Below are 18242 nucleotides of genomic sequence, written 5' to 3' on the forward strand. Positions count from 1 at the left end.
TTTGTCTTTATTTTTCTTTTAACATGTATTCAGTGAAGGTAACAGCTATATAAATCTTAACAGAGAAATATATGGAGGAGAAAATAAATTTCTTTTCCCCACTTAGCCCTATATCCTTTGAAAGCCTTTTCAATGCATTTACATGCATACATATATACTTTTGGGGTGTTTCGACAAAAGTTGATAATGCTGTATGTTTTTTGCAGGTGGCTTTAAAAAATCTTGATCTCTTTCAATGGCTCTTTAGTTCAAAACATCTCATAGTAATAGATGTGCCATTAACCATTTTCCATTGATAGATGGTCATGTTGTTTCCATTTTTTTCACTACTACAAACAATGCTGTAGTATTGTTGTACCTACTTTTTTGTGCATATAAGGATTTCTCTACAATACTTATTAGTGAAACTGCTAAATGGAAGATTACGTCCAATTAATATTTTGATAAATTCTGTTAATTTCCCTTTTAAAAATGCTGTGCCAATTTACATTCCTGCCAACAGTGTATGAGATTAGACTATTCCTCACGTCCTCGCCGGGGATAAATATTGTAATTCTTTTTGAAATTTAAGATATCACTTTCCAAGGTGGAGTAGACAAATTAGAGGCAGGTTTTCAACCAGTCAACAAAGTGATGAAGACTGCTGCTGTTGTAATGAGGAAGGCTTGAGTTCCTATCTCGGTTTTGCCACTTGCTATCTGTACTAAGTTACGGTGTTGTGGTTAAGTTTACTTTTGGGGCGCAGAAAGATCATATTTATGGTGCGAGTTCGGTAGCATTTATCATCATAATAGAACTGGGAGCTAATAGCGGCCATTAGATAGTTCATTATGCTTCCAATTTTATCAGGAATTGGGTTGATCGCATTTAGAGTCTATTTAACAGGATTAAATTTTCCAAAAAGATAATCGAAATACACGTTGAAAGTGTGGCAAAACATTTTAACAGGTGTCGTCCTGAAAAATCGGAGATAAAGAGTGTAAGGCACTAAATCAAGTTGGGTGTTTTCAGCGTTTAGACTCTGGAGAGTTGAAATTCACCGTGTCTATGACCAGCTCATACATCATTTTCTGTAGGTATCTCGTCTGGCATTACCGGCTGGCGGATGCCTCTTTTCTGCCAGGAGACTACAGTTAGGAAGTGACTCCTGGAAGAAACTCCGTCAGGATTCAATACGGTCCTCGTCCTCGTGGGGCACTCCAGGAACCTGCCTAGAGTAAGATGGCGCTTTTCCTAAGCACCTCTCCGGGAGAGAGATTTCCATAACGAGAGTCATGCACTTGGAGGCATCTTTGCCATTACCCAAGATGGTGAGCCGCGCAGCCTCATCGTTTCCAGGTTTCAATATGGCTCCCCGCGTCACCGAAGAGGTTAATATCAGAAACGAACTTGAACTCGCGCGGAAGTGACGCAAGCAGAAGTTGTCGCGCTTTGCATCTCCGCCTCCCGTGCTCCGCCCCCGGTCTTACGTTTCGCCCCCGGCAGCGCGGACAGCGGAGCCAAGATGGCGGCCGAGTTGGAGTACGAGTCTGTGCTGTGTGTGAAGCCGGACGTCAGCGTCTACCGGATTCCGCCCCGGGCCTCCAACCGCGGTTACAGGTACTAACCCCGAGGCGCTGCCGCACACGCGTACTTTGTCGCAGATGACAGCTTCCTCCTCAGCTAGCACGCTGCCTGTCCCTGCCACTACTACCTCTGTATTGTCACCTTGCTAGCCTCCCTACCTGGGTTGTCATCTCCCTGACTTCCTGCTCCATCTCCACTCTGGACTGTCATCACCATATTTCTGCCGTGTTTGTTTGTTTTTTTTAATGACCACTCTGCATTATTCAACTCCGCCTCCCCCGTAACCCGCTGGGACACCCATCTGCTCCCCATCATCCACTTTCAGTCGTGCCTGCTCCATCGCCAGTCCCCTTTCATTCGCTCTTCCCTGCGTCCTTCAGCTTATCATCCTCATCCTCTCTCCAGTTCCCCTTTCCAGTTCCCCATGCACATTTCCAGGTCACACGCGTTTCCAGTTCCCCATGCACATTTCCAGGTCACACGCGTTTCCAGTTCCCCATGCACATTTCCAGGTCACACGCGTTTCCAGTTCCCCATGCACATTTCCAGGTCACACGCGTTTCCAGTTCCCCATGCACATTTCCAGGTCACACACGTTTCCGGTTCCCCATGCACATTTATGGGTAATCGTGTTGCTTGCCACTCTCTGGATGATCCGATTTGTTTTTTGTACTATTGTCAATTTCGTCACCAACTGTCATCATCCACCACTCGGTTTTTCCTTCAGCTGTTTTACCAGTGAGCAAAGGTTATGATCATAAGCTTTACAATGGTGTTCATTCTGTTTCTTCTCATTGTATTTTCTTGATGATTAGATAGTATTTTCTGTCTTCCTTCACTACCTCCCTTCTTAACCTCTCCTACACCTTTTCCCTCCAAAGTTGAGGCAGCATTTTTCTCTGTGGGGCTTAACTAACCACCTTGTAATCCAATGACTGTGAGGTTCTGAGGATGCTGTAGGACATTATGTAGTTGAAAGACAGTTCACTGGTTTCATGTTAAACAATATGAGTGTGAGCCCTTTCCAAGCCTCAGTTTTCTCATCTGTAAAACAGAAAAAAAAAAAAACAAAAACTGTTAGTGATGATACCTGCGCTCTCCTGATAATGTACTTAACAAGGGTTTTTGGGAGAGTAAAATTAAGTCATATAATGGATGTGAAAGAATGTAGGAAATGCAGTAAAGCAGTTATAAATACTATTTGTTAGTTTTTTTTTTTTTTTTTTTTTTTTTGAGATGGAGTCTCGCTTTGTTGCCCAGGCTGGAGTGCAATGGCTCAGTCTCAGCTCACTGCAACCTCTGCCTCCCGGGTTCAAGCAATTCTCCTGCTTCAGCTTCCTGAATAGCTGGGATTACAGGCACGCACCATCACACCTAGCTAATTTTTGTATTTTGAGTAGAAATGGGGTTTCACCAAGTTGGCCAGGCTGGTCTTGAACTCCTGACCTTGTGATCAGCCCACCTTGGCCTCCCAAAGTGCTGGGATTACAGGTGGGATACTGCACCCAGCCGTCGGTTTTTTTTTTTTTTTTTTTAAGAGAGGTGGGGACTCATTCTATCATCCAGGCTGGAGTGCAGTGGTGTGACCATAGCTCACTGCAGCTGCATACTCCTGGGCACAAGGGATCCTCCTACCTCAGCCTCCCAAGTTGCTAGGGCTACAGGCATTGCCTCACCATGCCTGGCTAATTTTTAAATTTTTTTGTGTAGACAGGATCTTGATATATTGCGCAGGCTGGTCTCGAATTCCTGGCCTCAAGTGATTCTCCTGCCACAGCCTCCCAAAATGTTGAAATTACAGGTGTGGGCCACTGCACCTGGCCAAGATACTGTTCTTATTCTTCTCTCTGACCCACATCATCATTGCGATTTTTCCTCCTGGCATTTATCATTACCTTGGCTGAAAAATTACCCTCTCCTTATGTCTATTATTTTGCCCCTTACTGGAGTTTTATTCATCATGAATTGATATTTTTATGCTTGCTGACCTGTGCACTGGGCCCTGTGGGTTGCACCTTTGGCAAAGAAGTAGCAGTTCTGTTTTTAATAAGTTTTTAGTTGGACCCCAAACTGACCCTGAGTAGAAATCAACATGCTTTTAGATGGTAGTTACAGGTACTATATGAGTCACTTAAACATCACCTTCTTTGGGAAGCCCTATGTGACCCTTCCATTCTGGTTTAGATATGCACCCTGTGTGCTTCCATAGCACCTTATTCTTTTTTCTTTTTTTTAACTTTAAGTTCTGGGATACATGTGCAGAATGTGCAGTTTTGTTACATAGGTATGCATGTGCCATGGTGGTTTGCTGCATTTGTCAACCTGTCACCCTCGCCCCTACCCTGAGAGGCCCCAGTGCGTGTTTTTCCCCCCTCCTGTGTCCATACACTCTGATTGTTCAACTCCCACTTGTGAGTGAAAACGTGTGGTGTTTGGTTTTCTGTTCCTGCATAGCACTTTGTTCTTGTCTGTATTCCAGGGCTCTTCATTTTGTATTGTAATGGATTGTTTAGTCTCCTTTTTTCTCCAGACTGGACTGTGAACAACTTGAGATCTTTTTAACTTTATATTCCCAGGGTCTAGTACAGTATCTGGTACACTTTGGGCACTCTGTAAATGTTGACTGAAAGAAGAAATCGGCAGATTACACGGAGAAACCTAATCACATAAATTGGCATTAATTGAACTGTTAAATAAGGTGAAATAGCTCATTACTTCCAACTTTAGGAGTTAAGGATATGATACACATTGAAGTGGGATTATATTCTTTTTCTTCAAGTTTTGTTTTTTTTTTTTTTGAGATGGAGTCTCTCTCTGTTGCCCAGGCTGGAGTGCAGTGGCACAATCTCAGCTTGCCACAACCTCCACCTCCCTGGTTCAAGTGATTTTCCTGCCTCAGCCTCCCAAGTAGCTGGGACTACAGGTGCACACCATCATACCTGGCTAATTTTTGTATTTTTAGTAGAGACGGGGTTTCGCTATGTTGGCCAGGCTGGTCTCAAACTTTTGACCTTGTGATCCGCCCGCCTTGGCCTCCCAGAGTGCTGGGATTACAGGCATGAGCCACTGCGCCTGGCCTACTTCAAGCTTTTTAAAACACCTCGCCTCTCTCACCCGTATGCATTCTCTATCTTCACTTCCTAGTTTTCCACAACCTTTATACTTACATCAGTTAACTGCACTGAGCCATTAAAGCGGTTTCTTAGTTTTCCTTTTTTTCCTGTTATACTTCTGTGTTTTTCATGCCTATTGGCATTTTTTTATCCTCCAAGAGACATGTTATCATCAGTCACTTTTTTAGTATAGTACATGAAGAGAGCAAAATTAAGTTTGAATAACAATATTTATTTGCTGGGTTGCTTTTGGCAAATCACTTACCACTTTTGAATGTTAGTTTCTTCATTTGTAAAAATGACTGTAACAATACTTACCTTGTAGGATCCTCTCACTTAATTTTCTTCCTTCCTTCCTTTCTTCCTTCCTTCCTTCCTTCCTTCCTTCCTTCCTTCCTTCCTTCTTTCTTTTCTTTTCTTTTTTTTTTTTGTTGAGACAGAGTCTTGCTCTGTCACCCAGGCTGGAGTGCAGTGGTGTGATCATGGCTCACTGCCATCTCTGCCTCCCAGATTCAAGCGATTCTTGTGGCCTCAGCCTCCTGAATAGCTGAGATTACAGATGTGCACCGCCATGCTCGGCTAATTTTTTGTATTTTTAGTAGAGATGGGGTTTCACCATGTTGGCCAGGCTGGTCTTGAACTCCTGGCCCTCAGGCAATCCACCTACCTCAACCTCCTGAAGTGCTGGGATTACAAGTATAAGCCACTGTGCTGGGCCCTCTAACTTAATTTTCACAGGAATGGACATGATGCCTGGCACATAATAAATGCTTGATAAATGGTAGTTTTCTTTTTGTCTGCATAATCTTTCTTGTTTACCAGAACCCACTTATATTATAAGCAGGATTTATTCTCTAGGCCGACATTAAAGGACAAACTGGGCTTTTCAGAAAGTAGGAGGAATTTTTCCTTTGAGTGACTGATAAGATTAAAGAGAATAATTGACTTTAATTCACCTAGTGTAAGCTGTTCGTTCCCGGACTTTCACTGACCAGACTTCTAGACTATGAGAAGGAAGACTGGGGTTGAGAAGAAACTTACTAGGCCGAGTGTGGTGGCTCACGCCTGTAATCCCAGGACTTTGGGAGGCCGAGGCGCACGCATCACTTGAGGTCAGTAGTTCCAGACCAGCCTGGCCAACATGGTGAAACCCTATCTCTACAAAAATACAAAAAAATTAGCCAGGCGTGGTGGCGCACGCCCCTGGTGCCAGCTGTTTGGGAAGCTGAGGCAGGAGAATCGCTGAAACCCGGGAGGCGGAGGTTGTAGTGAGCTGAGATCATGCCACTGCTCTCCAGCCTGGGCGACAGAGCACGACTCCGTCTCAAAACAAACAAAAAAACTTACAAATGCTTAGAAAACAGTCTGGATGCGGTGGCTCACTCCTGTAATTCCAGCATTTTGGGAGGCCAAGGCGGGCGGATTACCTGAAGTCAGGAATTTGAGACCAGTCTGGCCCACATGGTGGAACCCTGTCTTTGCTAAAAATACAAAAGAAATTAGCTGGGCATGGTGGCCCAGGCCTGTAATCTCAGCTACTCGGGAGGCTGAGGCAACAGAATCGCTTGAACCCAGGAGGCGGAGGTTGCAGTGAGCCAAGATCGCGCCAGTGCACTCTAGCCTGGGTGGAAGAGTGAGACTCTATTACACACACACACACACACACACACACACACACACACAAATAAATGGTTAGAAAACAGTTCCAACCTGTAAAACTGTTTTTTAAAAATATTCTTCACTACCCTCTTCCCTTAGCTAAATCAGTATTAACCTCTATAATGTGTTTCAGTGTAATGAAAGAATAATGGACTTTGAAGGTAGGCATTATTACTGTGTTTTCCTTTCCATCATTGAGAGAGAGAGAGAGGTATGATAGGCTTTTCATGCCTACTTCACATAGCTACTATAAGGACATAAGAAAATGTACATGTGGAATCTTACTGTGAATCATCGTAATGGTTATTTATATATATAAAGTTTTATTACTAAGGTAAATGAAAATTTGTGAGGTGAGTTTAGAGTATTGTCAGAGGACCAGCAAAATCAAGAGTTCTTTAGATTAGGTCTTGGAGTAGGAAAGGAATTAAGTCTCAAGGCTGAGGGAATCTGCTGCCACGAATATCCATTTATTTACAGAATTTGTTAAATATTGGGCACTAGATACACAAGATAAATAAGGAACTCATCCAAGAAAAATACATTTAATAGGCTTGTTCCTAATTCTTTTTTTTTAGGGACAGGGTCTCACCTCAGCTCAGACTGGAGTGCAGTGGGGTGATCATAGCTCACTGCAACCTCAAATTCTTGGGCTCAAGCAGTCCTCCTGCCTTGGCCTCCCAAAGTGCTGGTGTTATAGGTGTGAGCCACCGTGCCTGGCTCTTCCTAATATTTTTAATTAGCCCATTTACATTAGCTTTTGGTGGCATGATTATAATAAGTAATGACTCATTAAAAAAGTATAATAGATGAGGAACTTTAGAGCTCTGTAATTTGGATCAGATTTAGGTACTGGAGGGTCTTTGAGGGCAGGGAATCAAGAGGGAAGAGAATAGGAAGGGTTTATTTTACAGATCCTGTTCAAAACCTGTGCTAATTTTCACTTTCATTTTCTTCCTTTCAGCTTTTTACCTCATCTTGTTGAACTCATTCTTGTTCAGATATACCTTATGTTGCTTTTCTAGCCTTTAAGTATTAGTCATTGGTTTCCTAAAAGATGAATTATTGCCGGGCACAGTGGCTCAAGCCTGTAATCCCAGCACTTTGGGAGGCCGAGACGGGCAGATCACGAGGTCAGGAGATCGAGACCATCCTGGCTAACACAGTGAAACCCCGTCTCTACTAAAAAATACAAAAAAAACTAGCCAGGCGAGGTGGCAGATGCCTGTAGTCCCAGCTGCTCGGGAGGCTGAGGCAGGAGAATGGCATAAACCCAGGAGGCGGAGCTTGCAGTGAGCTAGATCCAGCCACTGCACTCCAGCCTGGGCAACAGAGCGAGACTCCGTCTCAAAAAAAAAAAAAAAAAAAATGAATTATTAATGACTTTTACTTTGCTAATCTCTTTTCCATACTCCTGGCAAAACAAATCACAAATACAATGTTTTGTAAAATTCATCATAAATAATCTTAGTTGTTGTTCAAGTTGATTATACCACATTTTATAAATTTCTAATGTTCTCATGGACATTTGTATCTCCAGCCCAGATGTCTTTCTTGAACTTATCTCATATATTTTACTACCTACTCTACATCTCTTGAAAATCTACTAGACATCTCAAACTCAGCATATTTAAAACTGAATCCCTGATCCTTCTTCCTAGACGTGTTCCACCTCATCTCAATAATTGGCAACTCCTTTGCTCAGGCTGAACACCTTGGAGTTGTCCTTGACTTCTCTTTGTGTCCTCTATCCCATATCTAATCCATTAGAAAATCCTGCTGCTTGTACCCTAAATATATCCAGAACCTAGCCACTTCTGCTACCATTGTGACTTTTCTAGATTACTGTAGTAGTCTCTTAGCTAATCCCACTGCTTCAGTCCTCTTATCCCTACAGCTTTTCTCCAGACAGCAGATGTAGTAATCTTTTTAGAATATAAGGGAGATCATGTCACACCTCTGCTTAAAATTTGTAATAGCTCTTTTTTCACTCAGAGTGAAAGCTAAAGTTGTTACTATGGCCCACAAGGCCCTGCATGATCTGGCCCTCTGTTACCTCTCCTACCTTGTCTCTTACTCTGTTCTATGGCTTCCTTGCTGTCTCTCAAACATGCCAGGCATGCCCCCACCTTAGCACCTTTGGGCTAGCTGTTCCCTATATCTAGAATGCTTTTCCCCGTAGATATCTGTATGGATAACTCACTTGCTTCACATTTTAGTTCACATTTCACCTTAATGAGACCTACCCCAACCACCCTCTTGAATGCTACAACCTGTTCATTCTCCCATTGTCTTCTCAACCTTCCTAATTTGCCTCTACATTTTCTTTTTACCTTAGAACTTAACCACTTTCTAAGATACTAATTATGCTGTTTATTTTGTTTCTTTTTTATTTTCTATCTTCTATTAAAATGTAAGCCTCATGAGGGTAGAAATCTTTGTTTTGGTTGCTGTTGTATCCCAAGCATCTAAAACAGTGGTGCCTCTGTCTTAATAAGTATTGTATAAATATTGATTGAATTCAGTGAAAGATAGTATATTTAGTGATTTGGGAGGGCGCCCATTATCTAGGATATTTAATTTAGTAGACTTTGTTGTTATCTGATTAATAAAGCATTGTTATCTAGTATACCATCTATAGTTTGAAAATAGCATCGTTATGAGAAATTTTATTTATTTATTTATATGAGACCAAGTCTTGTTGTGTCACCCAGGCTGGAGTGCAGCAGCGCAATCTCGGCTCACCGCAACTTCCACTTCCCAGGTTCAACTAATTCTGCCTCAGCTTCCCAAGGGGTTACAGGTGTACGCCACCATACCCAGCAAATTTTTGTATATTTAGAAGACAGGGTTTCACCATGTTGGCCAGGCTGGTCTCAAACTCTTGACTTAAGTGATCCATCCACCTTGGCCTCCCAAAGTGCTGGGATTACAGACTTGAGCCACCATGCTCAGCCAGAATTTTATTTTTTATTGCTTGTATTCGTGTGTTTACATCTTTTTAATGATGCTTATTGGACTCCAAAGTCCTCAAGTAGTAGCATTGTCTTTTACTTGCTTTGGACTATATGTAACATGAAGCATCTAAATATATCATGAATTATTCTTGTTGATTAATAGGTAGAAAGAATAGGTAATCCAGGACAGGGAAATAGAAATACAGTAAAATATTCTGAGTAGGCTTTAGTAAATTAAGGACTTGTGCCTGAGCCTTCCTCTTTTCCTCTCCTAGGGCATCTGACTGGAAATTAGACCAGCCTGATTGGACTGGTCGCCTCCGAATCACTTCAAAAGGGAAGATTGCCTATATCAAACTCGAGGATAAAGTTTCAGGTAATCTTCACAGGTGACCTTCTAACATTAAGGATATTAATTTGGTGTGCTTTTATAAGTACCTTCAATTTGGGGACTGGAATGGAAATACTTGTTAATTGGAGTTCTGGATTTTGGCTTCCTTTGCTCAAAAAAGTCTTTCTCTTATCTGTCAGGGGAGCTTTTTGCTCAGGCTCCAGTAGAACAATATCCTGGTATTGCTGTGGAGACAGTGACAGATTCCAGCCGCTACTTTGTAATCCGGATCCAGGATGGTACTGGTAAGAGAACTGGGATTGTGAATGGAACGAAGTTAGGAAAACAGGTGAATGCACGGCCGTGAAAAGTGGGTCCGATTGCGTTTATCTTTCTTTGGTTTACTTCATTTTTTTCTTCCCTTTCTCTAAAGTTACTATAGTTGCTAAAGGAAAAGTATTAACATGTTATTTGTAATAGATATGAGCACAAGTTCAAGATGTGGTAATTCATATGTAGACTTAAATAAATCAAAAGGCCACATCTAACAAAAGAATTAACACATTTTGCACTTTGGGAGGCCAAGGCGGGTGGATCACTTGAGGTCAGGAGTTCGAGGCCAGCCTGACCAATATGATGAAACCCCGTCTCTACTAAAAATACAAAAATTAGCCGGGTGTGGTGGCACATGCCTGTAATCCCAGCTACTCGGGAGGCTGAGACAGGAGAATCGCTTGAATCCAGGAAGCAGAGGTTGCAGTGAGCTGAGATCATGCCATTGCACTCCAGCCTGGGCGACAAGAGCGAAATTCCATCTCAAAAAAAAAAGAAGAATGAACACTTTTTGCCCATTTATTGTTTGTGGTAGTTTTTGGTGGGGCAAAACTTGAATCGTATTATGTGTGGGGCAGTTATTCTCACTCTTTTCTCCATGGTCTATAACAAAGATCGGCAAACAGACAAATAATACATATTTTAGGTTTTGCGGGTCAAGTGGCCTCTGTTGCAACCACTCAGTTTTGCTGTTGCAGTGTGAAAGCACTGTAAAAAAATAAATGCACACATTGATATTGACTATGTTCCAATGAAACTTTTTCTAGAAAACCAAGCTATGGCAGGATAAAAGCGCATGGGCTCTCTGTAGCTTATCAGCTCTTGGTCTGTGAGAAGGCGTTTCACAATCAGACTCTGTCCAGTTAGGGAGACTGTTACATTTTCACTGGGCAGAATTTGCCATAGAGCAGCAGTCCTCAACCTTTGCGGCACCGGGGACCCATTTTGTGGAAGACAGTTTCCCACAGACCGGCATTAGGGGACGGTTTCAGGATGATTCAAGTACATCACGTTTATTGTACATTTTATTTCCATTATTACATTGTAATGTATAATGAAATAATTATACAACTCACTATAATGTAGAATCAGTGGGATCCTTGAGCTTGTTTTCCTGCCACTAGACGGGGGTAAGGGGAGACCCCCATCTAGGGGTGATGGGAGATAGTGACAGATCACCAGGCAGCAGATTCTCATAGGAAGCACATAACCTAGATCCCTCACATGTGCAGTTCACAGTAGGGTTCACACCCCTCTGAGAATCTAACGCTGCCACTGAGCTGGCAGGAGGCAGAGCTCAGGTGGTCATGCAAGCAACGGAGAGTGGCTGTAAATACAATGAAGCTTTGCTGTCTTGTGTACAACTCACCTCCTGCAGTGTGGCCTGGTTTCTAACGGGCCACGGACTGGTCCCGGGGGCTGGGGACTCCTGCCGTAGAGGATACTTCCTATTCGAGTCTTCCTACCTTTTCACAGGGCGCAGTGCTTTCATTGGCATTGGCTTCACAGATCGGGGAGATGCCTTCGACTTTAATGTCTCCTTGCAGGATCACTTCAAGTGAGTGAAGCTTGTCCTTGGTTCCCAGGTTGAATGCTTATAGGCCTGCTGCTTCTGACATGAATGGGCAGTGTCTCTTTTCCTCCTGGTTTCTTTATTTCTTAAACTATTTCATTATGGTTATAAATCTCCCCATTCACTTTTGTTTCCTTCGGTCATCTTTGCATCTATTCTGTGTTTCCTTTCCTTATAGCCTGCAGTATGTTTTAGATCCCTTGTGCAGTAGTCTGAAATGATGCTCTGTCGAATTTGCCCCGTCTTTTTTCTTTTTTCTTTTTTTAAACTTTTAATTAAAAAGTAAACTTTAACGTCGAAAATGCAAACTTGGGGAAGGCAGAAAGGTGACACACAAGGCTGTCACTTCACACTTGGAAGGTTGCACAGCAGCCGGGCAGAGGCGCTCCTCACTTCCCAGATGGGGCAGCGGCTGGGCAGAGGCGCTTCTCACTTCCCAGACAGTGGGCAGCTGGACAGAGGCACTCCTCACATCCGAGACGAGGCGGTGGCTGGGCAGAGGCGCTCCTCACTTCCCAGATGGGGCGGCAGTCGGGCAGAGGTGCTCCTCGCTTCCCAGACAGTGGGCAGCTGGACAGAGGCACTCCTCACATCCCAGACGGGGTGGTGGCTGGGCAGAGGTGCTCCTCACTTCCCAGACAAGAATTTGCCCCGTCTTTTAGGTGGTAGAGGGAGGTCTACAGTAACAGCAGGGCTTTATGTGGGGAGTTATGTGCCACTCTTTTTACCTTATGTAGCTGACGTGTTTTGTGACTTTTGCAGTATTTCTTTAGCCCGCTTGATTTTGGTGCCACTGTGGTTGACCGCACTGTGCACAGTCAGCTTCCTACCTCAAGAGCAAGCATATCCTTTTCTGCCTCAGGACTCTTTGAAGTTGTAGAAGGCTAAGAGCAAGGTTTAACTTGGAAAGACTAAGAAACTAACACCCCCTCAGGAGCAGCCCCCAACTGTGGGGAATGGGAATTGGTGGCTAAATGCCATCCTTTTGGAAGGGGCAAGTCTAACATGTATTCTGTGAGATTTCTCAGAGAGCCCCCAGTGGGACTGAACGCCAGTTGTTTTCTTTCTTGGCTTTTTTTCCTTTCTTTTCTCACTCGTTTTTATCTCTCACTGTGCTTTCTGGAATCCCATTTCATAAAAGTAAATACACCCAAATTTGTATGTCAGACTCTGCTTTCAGGAAATCTCAAACTAAGACAACTTGCTCTGTTCCCAAAGGTGGGTAAAGCAGGAATCTGAGATTTCCAAGGAATCTCAAGAAATGGACGCTCGTCCTAAGTTGGATCTGGGCTTCAAGGAAGGACAAACCATCAAGTTGAGTATCGGGGTGAGTATGGTTTTTAAAAATTTTGTTTTCCTGTGCTTCCATAAGCCTATCACATCTTTCTCTTGCTCTCCCTTTTTTCTTTTGTAGAACATTACAACCAAGAAAGGTGGTGCTTCTAAGCCCAGGACTGCAAGGGGTGGGGGCCTGAGCTTACTCCCACCCCCGCCAGGAGGCAAAGTCACTATTCCCCCACCGTCCTCCTCAGTCGCCATCAGCAATCATGTCACCCCACCACCCATTCCGAAATCTAACCATGGAGGCAGTGATGCAGGTAAATCTGATACTTCTAATTTTGAGAAATCCAATCTTATATTTTAATTAAGTAACACCTGTTTGTCAAAGAGAGTTAATGTTTTTGCTATGAAATAGCTCATGGTACTGACAAGGTGATTCTGGCAGCTTCTAGCAAGTAATCAAAGCTTTTCTGGTAAACTGAGAGTCGTAGTATCTCATAGGTTCTTTGACAGAAAATATATGCTTATTATTTTTTTTTTTTTTTTTTTTTTTTGAGACGGAGTCTTGCTCTTTCGCCCGGGCTGGAGTGCAGTGGCCGGATCTCAGCTCACTGCAAGCTCCGCCTCCCGGGTTTTACGCCATTCTCCTGCCTCAGCCTCCGGAGTAGCTGGGACTACAGGCGCCCGCCACCTCGCCCGGCTAGTTTTTTTTTTTTTTGTATTTTTAGTAGAGACGGGGTTTCACCCTGTTAGCCAGGATGGTCTCGATCGCCTGACCTCGTGATCCGCCCGTCTCGGCCTCCCAAAGTGCTGGGATTACAGGCTTGAGCCACCGCGCCCGGCCAATATATGCTTATTAAAAAGATAATTTCCTTCACTTTTTTCTTGGTTAGATGTTTATAAGCTTTTGAGTCAGATGGACCAAGATTTTGGTCATGGCTCTGCTACTTTATATTTGAATGTGCTTGGTAAACATTACTTAAGTTTTTTGAGTCTCAGTTTCCTTATCTACAAACTGGAGATGTAAAATCACCCCTACGGGAACCTTGGCTCACGCCTGTAATCCCAGCACTTTGGGAGGCTGAGCTGGGTAGATTGCTTGAGCTTAGGAGTTTGAGATCAGCCTGGGCAACATGACGAAACCCCATCTCTACAGAAATATACAAACATTAGTTGGATGTGGTGGTGCACGCCTGTAGACCCAGCTATTTGGGAGGCTGAAATGGGAGGATGGCTTGAGCCTGGGAGGCTGCAGTGAACCATTATTGCGCCACTGTATTCCAGCCTGGGTGACAGAGTGAGACCTTGTCTCATAAAAAAGAAACAAAAATAAATAAATAAATAAGTAGATAAAATAAAAAAATTGCCATCCCAATGCTGTGAGGGTTAACTGATTTGACAGCACCTAGCATAGCACTTGGAACATGGTAACCATTTAGTAAATGTTATTTCTTAAACCTTCCCATTTCTTCACAAGAGCAATTGGGAGAAAAGGAGAAGAAATCTAGGTTTGTGCATACATTTTCATTCTTTTTTTCTGTCTGGTGGGAGAAAGAATAAATACAGTTACATCTTCTCATTTGAAAAGTGAGAGCATTGGAACTGAGAAAAGACATTTTCTAAGATTAGGGAGCTGTGTCTTACAATCTGAGAATTTTAACTTACTGTATTGAACAATACATTAAGGACAAATACAGATAATTTGTTGAATTGATTACTAAGGCTGAGCTTTCTCTTTCTGGAATTTTTGAGGTGAAAATGTTACAGCCTGCTTCTTTTGGTAAGTGTTGCCAGAAGGCACTGGGGATAGTATCTAAGATTTTTTTAAATTAAATGATTGCTTTGAGGTAATTGTAGATGAGCACGCAGTTGTAAGACACAGTGTGAAGTGACCTGTTTGCCCTTCTCCCAGTTTCCCTCAGTTGGTAATATTTTGTGAAACTATTGTCAATTATTCCAAATCAAAAATTGACATTATGCCACTTTCCCATCTTACTCAGCTTACACCATTTTACATGTTCTCATCTGTGTATATTTGTGTGGATCTGTATATTTAGTTCTGTGCAGGTTTTTTTGTTTGTTTGTTTATTTTTTGAGACAGGGTCTTGCACTGTTGCCCAGGCTAGCGGTGCAGTCATAGCTCACTGCAGCCTCAAACTCCTGAGCTCAAGAGATCCTTCTGCGTCAGTCTCCCAAACATCTGGGACTACAGGTGCACACTGCCACACCAAGCTGATTTTTAAATTTTTTGTGACAACAGAGTCTCACTATATTGCCCAGGCTGGCCTCACACTTCTGGGCTTCAGTGATCCTGTCTTGGCCCCCCAAAATGCTGGGATTACAGGTGTGAGCCACTGCATCTGGCCAGTTCTTTGCAGTTTTGTTGTGTGTAGGTCCATGGATCCACCATCATTTCAGGCTATAGAACAGTTTAATCACTACAAAGATCCCCTGTGTCAACCTTACAGAGCCACACCCATCTCCCTCTCATCCTTTCTTCCCCCATTCCTAACGCTTGGCAGTCACCAGTCTCTTCTCCATCTTTATACTTTTGTCGCTTCAGGAATGTTCTGTGAAAGAAATCATACAGCAAGTAACCTTTGGGACAGGCTTTTCCCACGCAGCATAATTCCCTTGAGATGCATTCAAGTTGTGTATATCAATAGTCTGTTCCTTTGTATTGCTGAGTAGTATTCTGTGGTATGGATATACCAGTGTGAGTAACTATTGCCCAAGGAATGACATCTAGGTTGTTTACAGTTTTTGACCATTATGAATAAAGCTGCCGTGGCATTTGTGTACAGATTTTTTGTGTGAACATAAAATTCTCATTTCCTAGATTTTGATTATGTTTTTCTTTTTTCTTTTCTTACCTTGTGTTTAGATATCCTTTTAGATTTGGATTCTCCTGCTCCTGTCACGACACCAGCACCAACTCCAGTTTCTGCAAGCAATGACTTGTGGGGAGACTTCAGCACTGCATCCAGGTAATGGGCATAGTGAAACTAGCGTACTCTCAATCAGCATATAGAAGATATGTGCCGTCAATTGAAATCTTTGATCTGGAGAAGCAATGGATGGATATGCAGGTCACATAGAGTCTTTTGGAGGAGTTATAGGGAAGGAAATATAGTAGTGCTGGGAATGGTGGGACAAGAAAGCTGTAGGATGAGGTTTGAGTGGGATATTTCAGGCCTTGGTAAGTAGAATTGCCATGAAGTGTGGTTTCGGAAATTCTAGGCGGTGATTTCTTAGAAACTATTAAGTAAAGAATGGAGTTGTTATCCTAATATTATGTCTTTCGCTTTCTCTATTTTCCTGTCTTACAGCTCTGTTCCAAACCAGGCACCACAGCCATCCAACTGGGTCCAGTTCTGAATGGTATTGGCAGGACATTAAGGACAGACTTGAGGAATAAAAATGGCCTTGAGGGCACCAATCTGTGAGGGAAGTTAGGAACCCATTTCCTCCCCAGAACCAGAATGACTGGACAATCTTTTTCATAGCTTCTCCATTACATTCAAGCTGGTTTATGTCACTCCCCTGTGTTGTTACTTGTACCGCCAAGAAAGTATCTGTTATCTCCTGCTTAGTACCAAGGTAGGGGACTAGTGGATCTTATCATAGTTTTGGCTGACTATGCAGGGCTCAAAAGGCCAGCGTCTGTTTGAGGGGGAATGACCTCTAACATCTGTAAAATTTGTCTCATCTTTTAAATTCTTTAACTTACTTCAAAATCATCTCATGACCCTTGTGTGCCTCTTTGTGAAGCCCTATTTAGCAATTTCAGGGGAGTCAAAAACCTTGCAACTTCCTTCTCCACTAACCCAGGACTAAAAATGGACAGGCTGACCTCAGTGTTTACAAATTCCGAATTTTGATAGGGGTAGATATGGAGAAAGGCCTATTTCCTGGGTCTCTGCTGTGTAGCCTCCTTCAGGCTTATTGTACTCAGTGAACATCCAGTGCTGGGTGCAGCTCCATCGCCCTCTTGTGTGTTTACATGTCTCTCTCTATGATAAGAGGGTTGTGTTGGTGGCACCTCCACTCTTCTTTTCTGTTTGTTGAATTTGAATTGTGTAACATCTTTGACCAGTGGGTGTCTCTGTAATGAAGGAGGTTCAAGAGGCTGTGCTTTCCAAGTGATAGTCTATAGGAGTGTTTAATTTCTTGCAGCTCCATCTGGTTGCTGCATTTGAAGCATGGCATTAATTTGTATTTGCCCTGTTATTTGACCTAAAGTTGAAGGGTTTAGAGTTTTTAACCTGATCTGTAGAGCAGAGAGGTTGAAAACACTTAACTCTTGTTTAGTACCCTCATTGCCTTGCTGCCTGGGTATCTGGCTCCTTTCCATAAACATTTCTTTTCAGTTCGTGTAGTTCTTTAATAGAAAGCTGCTATTATGTATATTGTCATTTGTGAAGGAAGTTGAAGAGTCACAGCTTTACTGTGACAGATTTTGCCCAAGGCTTTGATACCTGTCACCCAGGGTATCTTAAAAGCAAGTTGTTCTCCCACTACTTTCCTTTCCCTCTGCCCTGCCATTCCTTTTACAATGCTGTGAAAAAAGTTCTGCTTCTTAGGTGAGTGGGTACTTTCTATTTTGTTTCTAAATGAGCAATTTTGAGGATGAAATGGGAAGCTATAATTGCTTCCCTTTTGCACCGATTTGGGTATGTACATTCTGGCAGAAGGGAGTCCTTAGGTTTAGTTTCAAAATATATTACCTTCCTGGATTCCCTTCTTAACTTTTTCTGACTTGGGTCCATTTTGTTTTCATTGCCTCCTTTTCCAGGCAGCTCTATTCTTGCAGAGCCATGGCAGGACATATTAAAATTCCAATAGAAAACACTAAAAGGAAAGTCTGTAGAATCACTAGTGACTAAATACTGGGAACCTATTTTCTCAATCTTCCTCCATGTTGTGTTCTTTGTATTCTCAAGATGATAATATATTATGTATTTGAATTCCTGAAAAATGGAAAATGTTTAAGATATATGTATATAAAGCATATGCTGTATTGGTGCAATAATGGTAATTAAAAATATGGAAAAAGTGTCTCTTTTATCTTTTAATTTGCTTATTTGATTACTTTTTAAATTTAATCGGCCAAACATAAATGGACCAGTAGGTAATAAAGGATATTTATATCACTCTTTATTAAGAAATAAGGCTTTTAAGAAGTTGAGACTAGAGCTTTGTGCTCATGGTCCTAAAATGACAGAGTACTCTGTGTCATCAATGAATATTCATTATTTATTTTCTGGTGCAGTTAATTTGCTTCCAATTACCTTCATGATCTAGGCCACTTCTTTTTTTTTTTTTTTTTTTTTGAGACGGAGTCTTGCTCTGTCGCCCGGGCTGGAGTGCAGTGGCTGGATCTCAGCTCACTGCAAGCTCCGCCTCCCAGGTTTACGCCATTCTCCTGC

The 18242-nt window shown here is 42.6% G+C and overlaps 1 protein-coding gene across 1 annotated transcript; it reads left to right on the plus strand.

Moving 5' to 3' along the window:
* Window positions 1-633: 633 nt before the first annotated feature.
* Window positions 634-17873, plus strand: NECAP1 (NECAP endocytosis associated 1). Its single transcript, XM_033222865.1, has 8 exons — window positions 634-1599; window positions 9571-9671; window positions 9827-9931; window positions 11436-11517; window positions 12751-12859; window positions 12947-13130; window positions 15698-15800; window positions 16143-17873. The coding sequence occupies exons 1-8, from the start codon at window positions 1505-1507 to the stop codon at window positions 16189-16191; spliced, it is 828 nt and encodes a 275-aa protein (XP_033078756.1). The 5' UTR covers window positions 634-1504; the 3' UTR covers window positions 16192-17873.
* The last annotated feature ends 369 nt before the right edge of the window (window positions 17874-18242 follow it).

This window comes from Trachypithecus francoisi, unplaced genomic scaffold, assembly GCF_009764315.1.
Source record: "Trachypithecus francoisi isolate TF-2019V2 unplaced genomic scaffold, Tfra_2.0 Lachesis_group11, whole genome shotgun sequence".
Taxonomy (NCBI): Eukaryota; Metazoa; Chordata; class Mammalia; order Primates; family Cercopithecidae; genus Trachypithecus; species Trachypithecus francoisi.

Coding starts and splice junctions, on each gene's coding strand:
- NECAP1 (XM_033222865.1), top strand. CDS start 1,505: ATGGCGGCCGAGTTGGAGTACGAGTCTGTGCTGTGTGTGAAGCCGGAC. Junction 9,672..9,826: donor ACTCGAGGATAAAGTTTCAG/GTAATCTTCACA, acceptor CTTATCTGTCAG/GGGAGCTTTTTGCTCAGGCT. Junction 9,932..11,435: donor CCGGATCCAGGATGGTACTG/GTAAGAGAACTG, acceptor ACCTTTTCACAG/GGCGCAGTGCTTTCATTGGC.